This window comes from Nerophis lumbriciformis, linkage group LG02 (assembly GCF_033978685.3).
Source record: "Nerophis lumbriciformis linkage group LG02, RoL_Nlum_v2.1, whole genome shotgun sequence".
NCBI classification, from domain to species: domain Eukaryota; kingdom Metazoa; phylum Chordata; class Actinopteri; order Syngnathiformes; family Syngnathidae; genus Nerophis; species Nerophis lumbriciformis.
Window position 1 is genome coordinate 51,687,985 of NC_084549.2, and position 20,288 is coordinate 51,708,272.

The 20,288-nt window shown below is 37.3% G+C and overlaps 1 protein-coding gene across 3 annotated transcripts in view; it reads left to right on the forward strand.

Moving 5' to 3' along the window:
• Positions 1-736: 736 nt before the first annotated feature.
• Positions 737-20,288, forward strand: part of col13a1 (collagen, type XIII, alpha 1) — a 126,805-nt gene continuing 107,253 nt past the window's right edge. For all 3 annotated transcript variants that reach the window (XM_061964210.1, XM_061964219.2, XM_061964228.2), the window contains exons 1-5: positions 737-936; positions 3,353-3,379; positions 6,130-6,165; positions 9,149-9,175; positions 15,287-15,337. In XM_061964210.1, coding sequence (XP_061820194.1) covers positions 766-936; positions 3,353-3,379; positions 6,130-6,165; positions 9,149-9,175; positions 15,287-15,337 — 312 coding nt within the window. In that variant the 5' untranslated portion in view covers positions 737-765. The remainder of the gene's footprint in view (positions 937-3,352; positions 3,380-6,129; positions 6,166-9,148; positions 9,176-15,286; positions 15,338-20,288) is intronic.

The window sequence follows — 20,288 nt, forward strand, 5'->3', positions numbered from 1 at the left end:
AAGGGTGTTCAGCATTGTTAGAAAAATAGTGACAGAGAATAGAAAAAGGATGGACAATTCAACCCTTAACTCAACAATGAGTAGATAAGTGTTATGTGTGTGTATATGTGTAAATAAATGAACACTGAAATTCAAGTATTTCTTTTATTTAAATATATATATATTTCGGGAGGTGGGGGGGGGGGGGGGGTGGGGGGTGAGACGGGGGTCGTGGTTGAGGCCAGGGGCGTGGTTAAGAGGGGAGAAGTATATTTACAGCTAGAATTCACCAAGTCAAGTATTTCTTATATATATATATATATATATATATATATATATGAAATACTTGACTTCACCAAGTCAAGTATTTCTTATATATATATATATATATATATATATATATATGAAATACTTGACTTCACCAAGTCAAGTATTTCTTATATATATATATATATACATATATACATATATATATATATATATATATATATATATATATATATATATATATATATGTATATGTATATATATGTATATATATATATATATATATATATATATATATATATATATATATATATATATATATATATATATATATATATATATATATATACATATATATATATATATATATATATATATATATATATATGAAATACTTGACTTTGTGAATTCTAGCTGTAAATATACTCCTCCCCTCTTAACCACGCCCCCAACCACGTCCCCCGTCTCACCCCCCACCCACACCACCTCCCGAAATCGGAGGTCTCAAGGTTGGCAAGCATGGTCCATGCTCTTGCTCTGAGTGTAGACAAACTCCAAAAACGTGGAAAAGTATCCAGGCTGCATGATGGAAAGAGGGATGTTCTTAAAGCAACCGGTGGAGGTTCACCTGGTGCGCCTGGAAAACCTGCACGTCTCCTTGGTGTGATGTCAATGACGAAACCTTGCCAGGTGAGCTGGACCATGCCAGTACCCATCATTCAGCTAAATAAACGATATACATTTGGTTTTACTAAATGCTTTAAACGTTGGCATTAAAGGAACAAAAGTTAATGTTTCATGTAAGCTATATTAAGTAAAAAAAATCAACAGTATCCTGCATTGGCTAGCTTGTTTTTGTTGAAAGGCTGGCCACAAGCTAGCATAGCCGTTTTGGTACTCAAATAAACTATCTAAGCTAAATTATGAACAGAATCGCAGCAAATGTTGCTAATAATAAGCAGCACCAGAACAAAAGCGCTGCAAATACTGCTTAAGTCAGCGAGTCTCTTACCGTAAGGTCGCTAAAATGACAGCTAGATCAATTTATGTAAGTCATTTCACTTCTCTTTTCTTTTAAATGCCTTGCTCTCGTCAGGGGAAATTGCAATTTGTGGACGACAGAGCAGGCAGCGGACAAAAAGGAAGCCTAGCCTTTGGTGGTGTTTCTGTCTATCATCAAAAGTAATTATCACTATTATTTGTTACTAATGAATTCAAAACAGCATAATAATTTGACAATGAGCTTTGAGTACGGGCTTTTATTTATGGGCTGCAAAATCTTGGTTGTACAGGTATTTGTTAGATCCCTAGCTTGTAGTACCATATATTTAGTGTGTGTATGTTGTTCCAAACACATTTATTGTCTTGTACCACTAGATAAAAATATAGAAAATGTGTTATGTAATAGCTCCAGCACCCCCCGCGACCCCGAACGGGTCAAGCGGTAGAAAATGGATGGATGGATGTTATGTAATATTTTTCAAGGCATTCATATTTAAGTCAGTGGTCATTTGGGATGGTATTTAGGTTCATGGCGGTGATGATGCATAGAAATCAACTTCTTTAATGACAAAATATGTCATTATTGTTATGATTATCTGTGGTACATTAAGGAGCTAATTAATCATCCTGTACCAAGTGTGTGTTTTGGAAGCATTTAGACGTTGTTAGCTGATGGAAATATTTCAAAATGTAATCTATAATAATACATCAGAACATTGCATCTTCATACAAAGTTGACCAGAAAATCCAATGTAAAAAAATGAAAGCCCTTAATTAATATGACACAGCCATGTTGTTATAGCTTGCAGGTATCATTGTTCTCAGCTAATCATGAGCACTTTAGTAGCTTCTTGACAATCCTCAAGAGTTCCTGTTTTGACCACCAATTACCGTCTGTCCTTCCTTTAAGACCTGCTCACACAGGTTTGATTTTTGTTCCGTTTGCTTTCAGACAATAAAAGCCACTTGGCTGTCCACAATGCGGAAACCGTTGAAAGCCATTATCTTCAAGCCTCTTGTGTATTGTTTTTGAATGAGAGCCACTGTGCAGACATGGCATGTATCCACGCTGAGAATATACTCAAGTTAACTGGCGTCAGCCGGCTGAGATGAGCTAAAGGCTCGTGATGTGATGAAGTGAAATGGTGCATGCTTTTTATCCACAACCAGCTCTTGCATGAGGTTTTTGTCGTGAAAGTTGATGTTGCATGTTATTGTCTTTCTGCAGCACTGATTCCCAACCACTGTGCCGTGGAACTTTAGCGCAATGGGGCTCAATTATTTTCTATCATAGATATATTAAGGGTTATTATCGGATATTGGCATGCATCCAAAATGTCAGATACACGAGCTCCAATGCAAGCAGTCCTGCAGCGTGCTTACTTGTACAAAGCTGGACAGCCAGTTAACATCTAAATAAAAAGCACACAAGGTTGATCTTTTCTTGCATTTTAGTCAAGTCATAGGCTATAGGCTACTAGGAGCTAGCAGCTACACAACTGCTAAACACACACTAGCACACAAGCTAGACATACAAAATAAGTGTCCTTAATTTAAACAATATCAGTCTAAAAAGAACATTTGTCAATATACACTAATGGATATTACACATACAAAGTCTCCAAGCCAGAAGCGTATTAAAAAGTGTTCAGTAACAAATGTGTCCGCATCATTTAACTTACTGTGTCATTAGTTTCACTTAGTGAATTAATGAACTCCACTTCAACTCAAAGACAGCATAAGCTCATTCCAAATGGTTAATAATATATAGGTTATTGTTTTTCATACCTACCATTGGTCTCTGTGTGACTAATATTTGTACTATTTGTACTGATATAGTTTCGCATTAATATTTGTATCAGCCAATACTCAAGGCTCCATTATCGGTATCGTATAGTAAGTGAAAATCAGGACAACCCTTCGATATATTATAATGTAAAATATGTTGGCCTTGGTTAAATAACGATTGGAGAAAACCACTGAATATAAATATTTTATATTTCTTATATGCTTCAATTCAACAAAACATTCTTAACAATGTTTATTTTATGTCAGTGATATCCTCGTCCTTTTTGTTCCATCATTTCTCTCACTCCTTTTTCAGGGTCCACCTGGACGAGCAGGCTTTCCGGTAACTCGTCTCTTTTTTTAACATTTGTCTTTGTGTGTCTGTGCATGCCTTAGTAGTTAGCCATTAGTTCAGTGCTGATCTCTTCTTTTGCTCTCTACTGAACAGTATCAAAAATAATTAGCTATGTGTAGTGTTGGGAATCAAGTATTGATGGGAACTTGGACGAGCAATTTCAATTTTTTTTACAAACAGTTCAACCAATTTAGCACAGAAACTCTGTTAGATAAGAATAATTTGAAAACATCCTTAATTGAAATTGCCTGCTACCTGAAAGGCAAACTAATAGGGATGAGTACCAAATTTGGTACCTTAATAGGTATTGACCAAAATTGATATGTACTATCAGGTACCGATTTACCTAAACTCAGACAATGCCAATTTTGGGCACCTGGGCTGAATATGAGCTCACATTTGTTTGCAGACTTACCAACTTACAAAGTTGGATCCCACGGTTTGCGTCCTCATGAACAAGCACATAGGTGGACCAATAAGGTGTCATATAATTCATGTGATTGTTGCTCCAACTAGTTATTAGTAATATTTACCAACTTATACTATATAAATAAACAGATCAACTAAAAATACGCCAACGATAATAAATAAATGTGTTTTAAATATCTAGAAGTGTGTGTAAAAATCAACATTAAACTCCAAAATTGTCATATTCCAAATCGGATTTGTACAGAATAGAGAGAAACATGAAATTAAATATTTGACCATACCATAAGTTTCCATACATTCTCTACTGTATCATTAAGATTAAATTGAACCGTCTTTTTTGCAAAGTGGCATTTTAAAAACATTAATTGTGGTTCACAAGTGTGAATTTATTTTTGATTTTTTTTTTTTTTTACACATGGTAAAAATAATACAGCTTAAATATATAATGTTGTACATTGGGTTCTGAGTTTAGTTGATTATGTGAAGCACTCCAACTCGAACATTGAAAAGCTTGTATTGCAAAATGGTGTCACCCATTGAAATGAAGTAAAATCAATTTAATTGGTTGTTGCCCCCCCAAAGTAGCATAATTGTAGCACGTGTCATACCTATTAAAAATAAAAACAATATTTGAGACAATTAATATTGTTTGAAGCACAATACAATAGATTGTAGTACAAACAACTAGTAATTTTAACAACTAATGTACTACAATACTAATGTACAACATTTACTTTGGAGGGTGGACTTTTATGGTATGGCCTTCCAGCTGCTTCTATGTCAAACACACCATTATCAGCTTATCCATATTTTCATGGATTAATGTTATGATATTATTTTATATCATCAACTCACTATGCTTTAGTTTGATGCAGACTCGCAGTGCTGAGTTAGTTAGCTCCACGTTCTGTCATATTTTTGATTTATTTCTTTAATTTAAAGAGTATGATCCATTTGTTCTTCTCAGCACTGTCTGTCACTCACTCTCTTCCACCCATACTTTAAAAAACAAAGTTGCGTTGATACTAGTTATAAGCTACTGCTAGCAAGTAAGAGAGGATGTTTTGGTCGGATCTCAAGGGGTTCACTGTTACATTTGCTACGCCAACTAGTGGTGGGAAGGATTGTAACCCGATTTTTTTTTTTCCACAACTTAAAGCATAGCAATTAGCTGAGAGACAGCTTGTATCCCAAAGTACCAAAGTACCACAGTACATGCACTCCATCAACAAGCCTGTTGTACAATTCTGGCAGCTTGTTGGACCACTCTCCTTGGCAGAATCAGTGGAGTTCAAAAGGATTGAAGTCTGGGGTTTGTGAGAGCCATTCTAGCAGCGTAATGTCAGCCTGCTTTATTGTTTTGATTGTCTCTTGTAACAATGGTGGCCAATGTTCTGCACGTTTGAAAAACAATTAACATCAACACCAGTGGCATCTTAAAAAATCTCTCTCCATGTAAAACGTTCATTTTGGCCGACTTGATTGAATTTGGAGGTAGCATCCAACCATGCTTGTCTCCTCCAAACGCACGTTATGTGTTTGTGGACTAATAGCTCAATCTTTGTCTCGTGTAACAATCAAACTGGTGTCCAGAATGTATCTGGTCTGTCCATAAATTTAAGTCCAGTGGTGTCAATTTCAGACCAGGGTATTCCTTCTAGGCCGTGTTGGGTATAGGTTTGCTAATACGGTTCTGCCTTGGAGACTTTATATGTGCAAAGTAATGTGAAACTTAAATTATTGGATACGGTTTTATATTGACAAATGTGCTGTTTTAGACTGCAATATATACAGAATGTGTAGCTTGTGTACTATTTTGTGCTTAGCTGGTGTGTTGCTGCTAGCTCCTAGTAGCCTATAAGCCTACCATGTTTACCATGTGTAAATGACTTGACTAAAATGCAAACAGGTTCCGATATAATATGTCTAAAACAATAATCATATCACCAAACTGAATTGGAATGGCTATGCTTGTCTAATCTATTGAATGTTAGCCTCCTTCACAGTGTTTGTGCTACAGCTTTTTCACTGCCAGCATGATCAACTCGTGCTAACAGCAAAGTATTTTTAACTGTCCATAAAATGATTTCATGACATTGGGACTTGTGCAAACTCTAAAAATCTGGTGACAAAGCACTGATATCATATTACTAATGTTAGTAATGGAAGTCTGGCATACACAAAAGCTCTGCAATGGCTTTAAGATAACAAGGAGTTGGCTCGTCCAAATGTTAAGTTATCGTTTAGCAAGTCAACATTTGTGCTACTCTAACATTAAACCCTATTCCTTCCTAATTTACATTGGTCAGGGTGACAAAGGAAGTATGGGGATTCCAGGACGAATGGTGAGTTACTTCTATTTGGGCATCAAATATATCATGGTATTGTCTTTGTATTGTTGTGACCAACAATTAATGTTTTATAAAGCACCAGACATCAACTTTTTGAGAGATTAAAGTTAATACAAATTAAACAAGGCTCTGCTTTTGGGTACAGTATGATCCGTATATGGGGATTTTAGTTCCCACCGCCAACTGCAATTCAGGAGGTCCTCACTCTACGCATTAGTTCCATTCCTTCGGCGGCGTTGTAAGTCTAGTCACAAACCTAAGTCACTCACTCTCTACAGAACACATGACCAACAATTCCTTACTTTTATCCTTGTTTACAAAGGCTGCTAATTTGGCTGCTGACGTATGTCGTTACATATTGCATCATTTCCAGTTGTATTATTTTGGTTGGTGTGATGAATTAAGAATCCATATGAATAAAAACACTATGGATGGCTAGAAGACTGAACGACACTCTACTTCCGGTTTGAAAGCACTAAATGGAAGGACGCTGCAGCACCTGCAGTGAGCAAACTCGTCCAAAAGATGGCGCCATAGCACAAACAATGAAACACCTCCTCAGTGTATTTGCTTGTTTGTTTGTTTGTTTTAGCCGCACAGTCTTTTAAGCCGCAGGGTTTAAAGTATGGAAACAAGGAAAAAAAGTAGTGACTTATCGTCCGAAATTTAAGGTACTTGCTAAATTCCTCTTCTTTGCTTATGGGAGTGTATCGGAAACGCAACAAACGTTGTAACACAAAGACCGCTTGTATTAGACATATGTGTATCTTTCACGAGAACAGTCATGTAGTCAGTGCACCACAAATCCCAGTAATTTTCGGTTAAATGCCATTAATTCAAGTAGAACATTTCCACAACGTATTTTTGTACATTGTTTAAAAACATTTACACCTGACAGTTTTACCAATTATGAGAAATGGTATAAGCAGTGGAAAAGTTCCTAATGCCCCTTTATGGTAGATCAGTCAAAAAAGAACACCTTTGGTTTAGGGAGAGTTGTGTCAAATATTGTACAAACCTGGGTGGTCATAAACAGGTAGCCGAGTCATAGAATGAATGTAATGCGATCACACCTCGCAAGTTTTCAACTATAACAGCCATTTTTTTAAGTGGAAGTAAATAGAGCGACCAGAAGTCATCCAAAAGTAAGCACTATGCTTCCTCTTTGTGTGTGCGCACAAATTCACATCATTTGATTTTTGCCGCTATCACAAATATTTAATGACTGCCACCTTGCACATTAGAAATAATGACAACAGCTTGATATAATGCGCACATTCGGGAAAACTGGAACAAGATGAATGTGGACTGTGACACAAGCAAACGGACCAAAACATGATTGCTCAGGGGCTACACGTCTTTTAAAGTTAACTAAGCACTTCTCCTACTGAAGTTTCGCTATGTTATATTAAAGCTAGCTTAGTGGTTAGCATAGCATTTTGTCACCTGTTTTCTCTGGTTCGGGGTGGGGTGTCACTTTTTCTTGTGCTGTAGGGATACTTGGAAGAAATTCACTTTATTTGCTGCCATAGAGGCGAGGATTAGAAACTTATCGGAGCATTTTTGCACATTTTTTATTGACATCTGTAAGAAAACTACATTGCATTGATGACACTTGGCAGATGCTTTTGTGATCCGGGCGCTGCTGGAAACCAGTTCGGGAGTCTGTAATGGACTGCCCATAATGGAGTGCTAATATCAGAGATTTAAGACCCAGTCTGATATAATCAGATTTTTGTTGATATTGAATTAATATTCGATATCTATGTCAGATCGGCACACCCCTAATAAAAAAATAATTTAAATAGCATGTGAGTGTGAATGTTGTCTGTCTATCTGTGTTGGCCCTGCGATGAGGTGACGACTTGTCCAGGGTGTACCCCGCCTTCCGCCCGATTGTAGCTGAGATAGGCTCCAGCGCCCCCCGTGACCTCAAAGGGAATAAGCGGTAGAAAATGGATGGATGGATGGAATTTAAATAGCTCAATGCAATTACCGTAATACTGCAAACAGTCACTGTTTATTTAAAATGTGTGTACATTTTGTATATAAATGTCCAATGTATCTTAAGTGCAAGTATAGAGCTGAGCATCAAGCATCCTCCTCTCACAAAGAGCTGAGGGACTTCATCTCTAAAAGTTGTTCAGTATTAGAGGGTGTTGTGTGTTGTATTATTACAGTGAAACCTCTTGAAGTTGTCCCTGTTTATGTCAATAGCCCCGTTTCGGTTTGGTCAAATCATTCACCCAGTCCGAGGGGCATCAACATAAACAGCTTCCCCTTTTTGTAGTTCAGCTTTGGAACATACTTTACATCTACACCTTTGGCAGAGTAAAGAGAAAGACAAGTTTCTCGGATGGGTTGGGGCCTGGGTCTTTTCGGGGCACTTTTTATGACCCGACGTGTCCCCAAAAACATTGGGGCCATTGCACCACAAATAGTACCGCGGTCCCCAAGTACAGGACAAAATGGACTTACCCTAAAAGTCCTGGTGCTCTAAAAGATCTGAAATGTATGAAATGTACCAAAAGAATATGGGAATGGGGCCAGGGTGCAGCCCTTTTGGGTGCATTTCTGACCTTTTGGGCGATTTCATTTATCATTGGGTACCTCGTAGACATTTTAAAAAACGTGTTAGGCTTAGGCTAAGTAACTTCTAACCCTACAAGGTCAATACCAGATTGTACTTATTGTGATCTGTACCTCCTTATCTTAAATCGCATAATTGTATGTACTCAGTACTTCCACAAAATACCTGTCGCCAAATTTCTGACACATTGCATCTTCTTGAGCACAAATATTTACAGATTAAATTTGAAGCTACCTAGAGCAGACTGGATATACAAGTAGTAGCCAGGAGTGTTTTTAACCTTGACTCGGCAAGTTTTCTGCATGCCCCCAAGCCCTTTCCATGTCTCTAACACTGGTTACTCTCTCTTTACACATTCTTGCATGTGTCTGCTGTGATTGATCCCAGGGCTTTAAAGGACAAGCAGGGGAGAAGGTAAGTTTAGGTCCGTAGATATTTTTCTAACATATGCACTGGAGCTGTCTTCCACATAGGACCTTAAGAGTCCAATATGATTCGTTAGCGTTTGCCCACAGTCAATCGTCCGTGGACTATGGGCAAAAGCTATGGCATTTGTTGTTTTGTAATTTTTAAGGGCACAGAAAATGGGGATCTTCACTAATAAACAGAGCTCATTTGTGACTTTTTACAACTCAAAAAGGCGAAAAGACTTGGTAGAAATTGAATAATTTAGTGAGGTTCAGTGGGGCTAGGTTCTGCGCCGAACAGCGCTGAGAGGCCAAAACTTGAGTATCTATAGAGGAAGTAAACGCTGTAACAAGGTTTCTGTAGATGGAGCAGTGAGGGACACTTCCTGCCCGAGCGAACTGGTTGAAGCTACACCTCCAGGCCAAGGCAGAGCCATATGCCATAGCCAACATTCGGCGAATGCTAATACTATTAGCGTTAACATTTTCATGCAAAAAATTTGAAAGGTCCTTTTTTCAAAAATAAGTTTTGCTATCCAAATACTTTGAATGCACATACTCTCTTGTTTTTGTATTATTTTTTTTACGACTGATAGTCGTAAAACTGGAGTAGCACGGCAGAAAGTTGTTATGTTTGCATGTTGCAAATGTGGCACATGCGCAAATGGATTGTTAGCACAGTAAATCGATCTGTGACAAGCATGTTAGGATGCTAGCTTTTATTTAGCTATTTTTGCAGGTATACACCTCAGAATCAAATACTTTATTTTAGGCGGGGTAACAATTAGTATGTTAACTATTAGTATGTTAGCATGCTAACTTTTTTTGCTCATTTGACAGATATATATATATATATATATATATATATATATATATATATATATATATATATATCTACTAGAGATGTCCGATAATGGCTTTTTTGCCGATATTCCGATATTGTCCAACTCTTAATTACCAATTCCGATATCAACCGATACCGATATATACAGTCTTGGAATCAACACATTATTATGCCTAATTTTGTTGTGATGACCCGCTGGATGCATTAAACAATGTAACAAGGTTTTCCAAAATAAATCAACTCACGTTATGGAAAAAAATGCCAACATGGCACTGCCATATTTATTATTGAAGTCACAAAGTGCATTATTTTTTTTAACATGCCTCAAAACAGCAGCTTGGAATTTGGGACATGCTCTCCGTGGGAGAGCATGAGGAGGTTGAGGTGGGCAGGGTTAAGGTGGGAGGGGGGGGGGGGGGGGGTAGCGGGGGGTGTATATTGTAGCGTCCCGGAAGAGTTAGTGCTGCAAGGGGTTCTGGGTATTTGTTCTGTTGTGTTTATGTTGTGTTACGGTGCGGATGTTCTCCCGAAATGTGCTTGTCATTCTTGTTTGGTGTGGGTTCACAGTGTGGCACATATTTGTAACAGTGTTAAAGTTGTTTATACGACCACCATCAGTGTGACCTGTATGGCTGTTGACCAAGTATGCATGGATTCACTTGTGTGTGTGAAAATCTGTAGATATTATGTGACTGGGCCGGCACGCAAAGACAGTGCCTTTAAGGTTTATTGGCACCCTGTACTTCTCCCTACGTCCGTGTACACAGCGGCGTTTTAAAAAGTTATACATTTTACTTTTTGAAACCGATACCGATCATTTAGAAACCGATAATTTCCGATATTACATTTTAAAGTATTTATCGGTTTATATAATATCGGTAGTCCGATATTATCGGACATCTCTAATATCTACTGTAACATTTTGTTACTTGACACTATCTGGCTAGCATGCTAACTTTTAGCATTTCAGTACAGCTTTGGCTTTTCAACAGCCACACGCAATTTCTACTGAACTTGCTTTTTCTTGTTGTTTATGTTGCTCTGAAAGTAGAGGAAAAGGCGTTGAATTAGAAAAAATTTTTTTGCAGGGAGGATAAACTAGAACCGTACTGACAATTCTGTATTAAAAAAAGCCGACCAATCATGCAAGGTTCACATTTTCCAGAGGTTTACATCGAGCTTCGTTGGAGGGTTTAGAAGGGGAGGAGCAAGCAAGGATTTAGCATCTGGGAGTTTGTAGTAGCTGCTGCACACAAGCGTTGAAAGTTCTACTGTTGTTTCACTACATTTTAATAAAGCTATCTTAGTGCTTAGCACGGCTTCTTGTCTCCTGCTTGCTCAAGTCAGGGTGTTGCTCAGTTTTTCTTTTGATGACACCAGTGAAGATCTAAACTACGGGCATATTAAATTATGCATTACTTGTAACTAGAGGTGCTGGAAAGAAATGTACTTAATTTTTTTTAGTAACCTATGTGAGTGGCTTCGCACACACATTAGCCACACTTGCTTGCCACCTCTGTGAGCAGACTACACTGAATTGACAATGCTTCTTTGCAGATGTTGTGATCACATGGGCTGTGCATACTGGAATGGATTGCAGATCTTGGAGTGCTAATATCTAAGATTTTAGACGCGCATTCCAATATCATTCAATACTGTTTTGTTTACTGATAGCTGAGTAATATCCGATATCAATATCGGATCTGGACACCTCTAGTTACAAGTAATGCATAATTTAATATGCCCGTAGTTTAGATCTTCACTGGTGTCATCAAAAGAAAAACTGAGGAAAACCAAAGAGTTTTAATAGTGGTAATTTGTCTCATTTGTCATGAGACAAATTGTTTAGATAACATACAAAACATTCATTATGCATCCTTTCATTTTGCTTTTTGTTTCTAATGTGATGAAATAATCCTAAAAAGCAAAAATGAATATTTCTAATTGTTGATTTTCATATATTCACGGCATACCTTGTGTCAGTGCTTCTCAAGTACTTTAGCGCGACCCCCCTAAATTGAATTACTATTGAGAGCTTGATAATATTTTTTAATTTATCCATTCAACACACTGTGTGAGTTACTTTCTATATATACACGTCGCTGATGACTCCTTTTTTCTTCTCATTCCTGTCTCCCATCTCTTTGCCTCCGTCAGCTCTGTCCACAAGTGTTCCTGTGTACTTACTATGTCTACTAAGTAGATCAGAGAGAGTCTGTTGATTGGATTGAGCACTGCTGCCGCCTAACTGCAGGCTTGTGTCTCATTTCAACATGAATATTTGAGTAGAGACAAAAATAAAGAAAACTTCTCCTGCTGCTCACAACCCCCATTGGTCATGACCCCTTTATTGGTTAATTAATTGGAATTGAAGTTTCTGAAGTTCACTGAATTTTCACAATTTCGACTTAAAGTTGACAGTATATTTGAATTCTGGAATTCTGTACCATGTCAAGGGTAAATTGGAGCCTAGCACAGCTGACTTCAGGCAAAGAGTGGGGTACACCCCAGACCACAGGCCAACCAATCGCAGGGCACATATAGACAAACAACTAAACATGCATGTTTTAGGAATGTGGGAGGAGTACCCGGAAAAAACCCGGACATAAAATTTGAGATTTGAACCCGGATCTCTTGACATTATGCTAACCACTACGCCACGTTGCTGCTTAGCATAATGAGTATACAGGGCAAGCTACTTGTAAAACTTATTAATCTAAGTTATAAGCGTTTCTAAATTATTGTCGCTTCACTACACTGAAGCTACACATTAGAACACTGCAGTAAGGTAAGCTACAATAAAGTTACAAAAGCAGCTGACTACATCAAAGCTTTGTTTTTTGTTTTTTACAAGCAAACATCATTCCAAGTTAATGGTATGTGATCAATAAAACTGTGATACTAACAGAACAGAGTAGGTAAATTGATTTTCCATTTCCAAACTTTATATCTCAAGAATAAATGAAAACTAAAGTCTACATTTTTAGGATAACATGTGTCCACTGCAATATGAATATTTCTTCGACTAATACAGTAACTATCAGTGAGTCACTGTAACATTATGAACATAACCAAATAATGTGTTATAGTTGCAGAAGATATTTCTCTATGAAATTAATATTTCATTTAAATTATTCGACTTCTAATTGTATTTTAGTCTTTTAGGGGAACTGCACTTTTTGGGGAATTTGGCTTATCTCACAATCATTCCAAAAGACATGACGATTTATTGTCAATTGACAATTTCTTTTTTTAAGCACTCAAACTCATAAATAAAAGCAAACACCGGAGCCCCTGAGAGGTCCTCTATTGCGCCCATACAACCCAGTAAATTTTTTTTTTTTTAATTTTTTCGACTTGAATATTAACCAAGTTTTAGTGATGTTGTATTTATAAGCGCTAACACAGACAATCTATCACAAGTTTGTGTGCCTATGTTGACTATTTTGACTAGTCAACTGTTTCTTCGCTTCCCAGCTCGTGAAAGTTTATTCAAGATTCAATCTCTGACAAGTTGCTAAACTTTGACAGTCAATTTAGACACACAAATGGCAAGAACAACATGAAAAGACATTGGTCTGCGCTTGGTTCCACTCTCTTTTCTTTGCGAGGATTATAAATGATTCTTCATTTAATTGGGAACAAATGAACACCCTAGTAGGCGGCATCCTAATGACAGCAGAGCTTGTACAGTAAGCGATGTTTAATTGTTTGTTGGTTCTCATGAAGTCTGCAGTGAGTAATAATCAGTGATGTAGTTGGGGGAACAAAAGTGAACGTTGTGATGTGTTTTTGAAATAAATGTGCCACGTATGCTTAAAATGGTCAAAATACGTACATATTAAATGTTATTTATTATAAATGTGCCCGTTACTACATTACATATATACTTACAACATGTCTATAAAACCTTAATGGAGGTAATTGGGTGTTTTTATAAGGGCTTAATCGGCAGAATAAAGTGACTCACCTACTCAGTGTCCTAGTGGTTAGACTGTCCGCCCTGAGATCGCTAGGTTGTGAGTTCAAACCCCGGCCGAGTCATACCAAAGACTATAAAAATGGGACCCATTACCTTGGCACTCAGTATCAAGGGTTGGAATTGGGGGGTTAATCCCCACTGCTGCTGCCCACGGCTCCCCTCACCTCCCAGGGGGTGAACAAGGGGATGGGTCAAATGCAGAGGACACATTTCACCACACCTAGTGTGTGTGTGTGACAATCATTGGTACTTTAACTTAACTTAACTAACTTAACTCACATTGGCTCCATTGTAAGCGGACTTTTGATCGCATTTATTTAATATTTAGAATGCATAAAAAAAGAAAATCGTGTTCTTGTCCTACATAAGGACTGTGAATGATAGGCAAAATTGTCTTAACTTCTGGAAATACCTGAAAGTGTGTCCTCAAATTCGTGTTGGACGTAGATAAGAGCTTCTTTTTGGGTTGGCACAGTAAACATTGAAATTAATATTTACTTTGTTCTATTATATCTAACTGTGCAGTTCCGCTTTCCATCGTGGCTACACCATCAGATAATTTGCAGGCACATTTTTAATCCGTCTAGGACTGGTTGTGGTAGGCAAGAGGACAGGTATGTGACGTTACGCGGTAGATATGTGTTTAAGGTGTAGAAAACCACGGTAGTGAGAAATTTAGTTAACCTCGGCCATCTGCTTGTAGCGCCTCGACTGCCCAACATTGTGAGTATGATGGTAATTAATTGCATGTAAATACTACACAATAAGTCAAATCGCAAATCATTAGTATTACTTTCAAACATCCTGTTTGAGGGTTTGTGATTGATTCCAATTAAAACCAATCCATTCATGTTAATTCATATTTTCCATTTATGGTCTTGGTCCTATCTTATACATCCTGAGAGTCAACGTCAGCTTGTTGTCAGGAAGATATGGACGCATACCCTAAGTCTGTCATCAGTCAGGTGTATCAATTAAAATATTTGTACTGATATTATTTAGATGTGATGTGATTTAAATTATTTTATAACCTAAGAAAATTACCAAAAACATAGCTCATAATTAGATCTAAATCCACAGGGGAGAAGAGCCAACACATATATTGTCTATATTTTATTATTACATATATATATATATATTCATATGTTGAACTGCAATTGGCGTGAACAGGTGTCACAATATGTTTGTCTGCACTACAACCCTTTTAACATAAAATTTTACAGCCACGTATTTGCATTGATGTGTAAAATACGCTATAAGATGAGTGACAGTGTGACTTTGTTTTGTTCCAGGGATCCCCAGGAGAACCTGGTCTATCTATCATTGGACCGAGAGGACCTCCTGTAAGTGTGTTCTCTTTGCGCTACACGGTGGAATACGTTTAAGTCGACAAACCGGCAAAGTCCGCCAAATCAGCAAGTCCTGGTCTACCGTGTGCTTTTTTTATTACCTCTACCAGTTAGTAGTAGTTATTAGTCAGTTAGTTAATTTTCAAAATAGCTAAAAAAGTTATTGGCAGATTTTCATGAAACTTTCAGGAAATGTCCGAATTGGGATAAGGAACAATTGATTACATTTTGGGGCTGATCCGGATCATTTCTGCTTTGTTACCTTACGTTAAGAATTATGTGCGTATGAGTGTATGCTTGCATCCTATTGACAGCTCAAAAAGTTATGGGCAGATTTTCATCTTTATTACAGGAAATGTCCGAAGTGGGGTTTTTCCTTATAATTTCTAGTACATTACATTAGGTTTACGTTACAAGCTTTAAATTCTGTACGTGTATGCTCGGGGTCCCGCCTCCACCCACAGAGACAAAGACATTGGGTGACTGACAAAAGGCTTCACTCCGTTTCTTTCTTCCACTGTAGATACAGTAGCTCAAAAAGCTATGGGCATATTTCAATTAAACTTTCTGGAAATGTCAGAAATAAGATAAGGATGCATGCATGCAAACTCCACACAGAAAGACCCCGAGCCCGGGGATCGAACCCAGGACCTTCTTATTATATATAGAAGGTATGTATATATCAGTGACGTGCGGTGAGGTTGATGGCTGGTGAGGCACTGACTTCATCACAGTCAGATTTACAAACATATGAACCCTAAAGAGTATCTTATTCACCATTTGATTGGCAGCAGTTAACGGGTTATGTTTAAAAGCTCATACCAGCATTCTTCCCTGCTTGGCACTCAGCATCAAGGGTTGGAATTGGGGGTTAAATCACCAAAAATGATTCCCAGGCGCGGCGCCGCTGCTGCCCACTGCTCCCCTCACCTCCCAGGGGGTGAACAAGGGGATGGGTCAAATGCAGACGACAAGTTTCATTACACCTAGTGTGTGTGTGACAATCATTGGTACTTTAACTTAACTTTACACATACAAACTGTAGCACACAAAAAAGCACATTTAATTAAAAAAACGTTATTATGGTCTTACCTTTACTTAGAAATTAAGTCCATGCGCCGCAACTAAAGCCCTCACTTAAACTTTCCACGTGCAAGATTGAATCTATTTAAAAAAGTGTAACCGAGGGTTTATAAATGTCGCCAATACTGTATGAAACTACAAAATAACAAACACGGAGGCTCCAGTTTACACGAGGACCACTTTATTTACCTTCTTTCAAAAACCTCCGCAACGTGACATCACTTCCGCTCTTAGCACCTTCAAAATAAGAGCTCAAGGCATATACTGTATAACAGCGCATAACAGGAACTTAACATCACAAAGAGGAAAGCCCATGAAATAGGTTACAAAAGTTATTTAATAAGAAGCCAAAAAGTGCAAAAACAATAATGTTCGTGTTGGAGGAGTTGTGAATTAGATACACCTGCAGTCTGCAGGTGTACCTAATGTTGTGGCCCTGCAGTCATTCACAACTCCTCCAACACGAACATTATTGTTTTTGCACTTTTTGGCTTCTTATGAAATAACTTTTTTAAATAGATTCAATCTTGCACGTGGAAAGTTTAAGTGTGGGCTTTAGTTGATATAACAATTCTACGGCGGGGGTGCAGGAGGCGGGGCTACTGGAGCCTCAGCCAGTGCGTCTTTTGCAGCCGTTTTATGATCGCTCAGCACAAGAAATACGTTACACACATACAGTTGTTGACAAAATACACTGTACATTATATACCTCAGCTAACTAAACTATGGAAATGTATAATATAATATATATAGCAATACAGTCTCACTGCACAGCAGGCCAGCAGTTAGCCGAGTCCGTCCATGTTGAGGCACTGAGTGACGTGCCTCAACTGGCTGCTGTTCACCGCACCGTCTCTTCTCAGTATTTGAACGGCAAATGTGAAAATTCAGCGATTTTGAATAAAAATAATCTAAAACTGGTGAAGTTAAATGGAAAATAACTTTATAGTATAATCACTGCATACATATAACAATTTAATTAATTGTTTTTCTTTTTAAATTTTTTTTCTTTCCATGATGGCAGGTGAGGCCCCGCTAACCACTACGCCATATATATATATATATATATATATATATATATATATATATATATATATATATATATATATATATATATATATATATATATATATATATATACACAGTATGTATGTATGTATATATATATATATATATATATATATATATATATATATATATATATATATATATATATATATATATATATATATATATATATATATATATATCAGAATCAGAATCAGAATCAGCTTTATTGTCATTACGCAAGGTAACGAGATTGAGGCCATTCCATACAGTGCGATGTGTGCATGCTAGAAAAACAATGTGCAAATATATAACAATTTTAAAATATATACATGTATGTATATATATATATATATATATATATATATATATATATATATATATATATATATATATATATATATCCATATATATATATATCAGTGACGTGCGGTGAGGTTCATGGCTGGTGAGGCACTGACTTCATCACAGTCAGATTTACAAACATATGAACCCTAAAGAGTATCTTATTCACCATTTGATTGGCAGCAGTTAACGGGTTATGTTTAAAAGCTCATACCAGCATTCTTCTCTGCTTGGCACTCAGCATCAAGGGTTGGAATTGGGGGTTAAATCACCAAAAATTATTCCCGGGCGCAGCGCCGCTGCTGCCCACTGCTCCACTCACCTCCCAGAGGGTGAAGAAGAGGATGGGTCAAATGCAGAGGACAAATTTCACCACACATAATGTGTGTGTGACAATCATTGGTACTTTAACTTAACTTTAACTTTACACATACAAACTGTAGCACACAAAAAAGCACATTTAATTAAAAAAAACGTTATTATGGTCTTACCTTTACTTATAAGTGCGGGAACAGTGGTGTTGGTGTTGGAGGAGTTGTGAATGAATGAAATATGAAATCCGTGCTGCAGTTTGCAGGTGTACCTAATGTTGTGTCCCTGCAGTCGTTCACGGCTCCTCCGGCGCGAGCATTGTTGTTTTTGCACTTTTTGGCTTCTTGTTAAGTGCCTTTTTTTGGGTGGATTCGGTCTTGCACGTGGAGGGTTTTGGTGTGGGCTTTGGTTGGTGTGGCGCTCCCGTCGGGGGGTGCACTCTGCGCGGGGGTGCATTAACCGGCACCAGGAGGCGGGATTACTGCGAGCCTCACACAGTGCGTCTTCGCAGCAATTTTATGATTGCTCAGCACAAGAAATACGTTACACACATACAGTTGTTGACAAAATACACTGTACATTATATACCTCAGCTAACTAAACTATGGAAATGTATAATATAGTTCATATAGCAATACGGTCTCACTGCACAGCAGGCCAGCAGTTAGCCGAGTCATTGCGCAATCCATGGTGAGGCACAACGCAGTGACGTGCCTCAACTGGCTGCTGATCACCGCACCGTCTCTTCTCAGTATTTGAATGGCAAATGTGAAAATTCAGCGATTTTGAATAAAAATAATCGAAAACTGTTGAAGTTAAATGTAAAATAACTTTATAGTATAATCACTGAATACATATAACAATTTAATTAATTTGTTTTCTTTTTACATTTTTTCTAGTGACCGCACGTCACTGATATATATATATATATATATATATATATATATATATATATATATATATATATATATATATGTAATATATATATGTAATATATATGTAATATATATATATATATAAATGTAATATATATTGAGAAGCTGGACAGGACAAAAAAAACTCAACATATATATATATATATAAATATATATATATATATATATATATATATATATATATATATATATATATATATATATATATATATATATACATATATATAAATGTAATATATATATATATATATATATATATATATATATATATATATATATATATATATATGCATATATATATATATATGTATATATATATATATATATATATATATATATATATATATTATATATATATATATATATATATATGTTGGTTTTTTTTGTGTCCTGTCCAGATTCTCAGGGAAATCATATAGTTGATGTAGTTGCCCATATCGGCTGTCAAATACAAATAAGGCAACAAGAGAAGTATCCTACCCTTCTCTTTTGTAAAGTAAATATATGTATACGTATAATATATATATATATATATATATATATATATATATATATATATATATATATATATATATATATATATATATATATATATATATTCTTCCATCCATCAATCCATCTTCTTCTGCTTATCAGAGGTTGGGTCGCGGGGGCAGCAGCCTAAGCAGGGAAGCCCAGACTTCCCTCTCCCCAGCTCCTTCGTCCAGCTCTTCTCTGGGAATCCAGAGGCGTTCCCAGGAGAGCGGGGAGACATAGTCTTCCCAACGTGTCCTGGGTCTTCCCCGTGGCCTCCTACCGGTCGGACGTGCCCTAAACACCTCCCGAGGAAGGCGTTCGGGTGGCATCCTGACCTAATGCCCGAACCACCTCATCTGGCTCCTCTCGATGTGGAGGAGCAGCGGCTTTACTTTGAGCTCCTCCCGGATGGCAGAGCTTCTCACCCTATCTCTAAGGGAGAGCCCCGCCACTCGGCGGAGGAAACTCATTTCGGCAGCTTGTACCCATGATTTTGTCCCTTCGGTCATAACCCAAAGCTCATGACCATAGGTGAGGATGGGAACGTAGATCGACCGGTAAATTGAGAGCTTTGCCTTCCAGCTCAGCTCCTTCTTCCCTACAACGGATCGATACAGCGTCTGCATTACTGAAGATGCCGCACCGATCCGCCTGTCGATCTCACGATCCACTCTTCCCTCACTCGTGAACAAGACTCCGAGGTACTT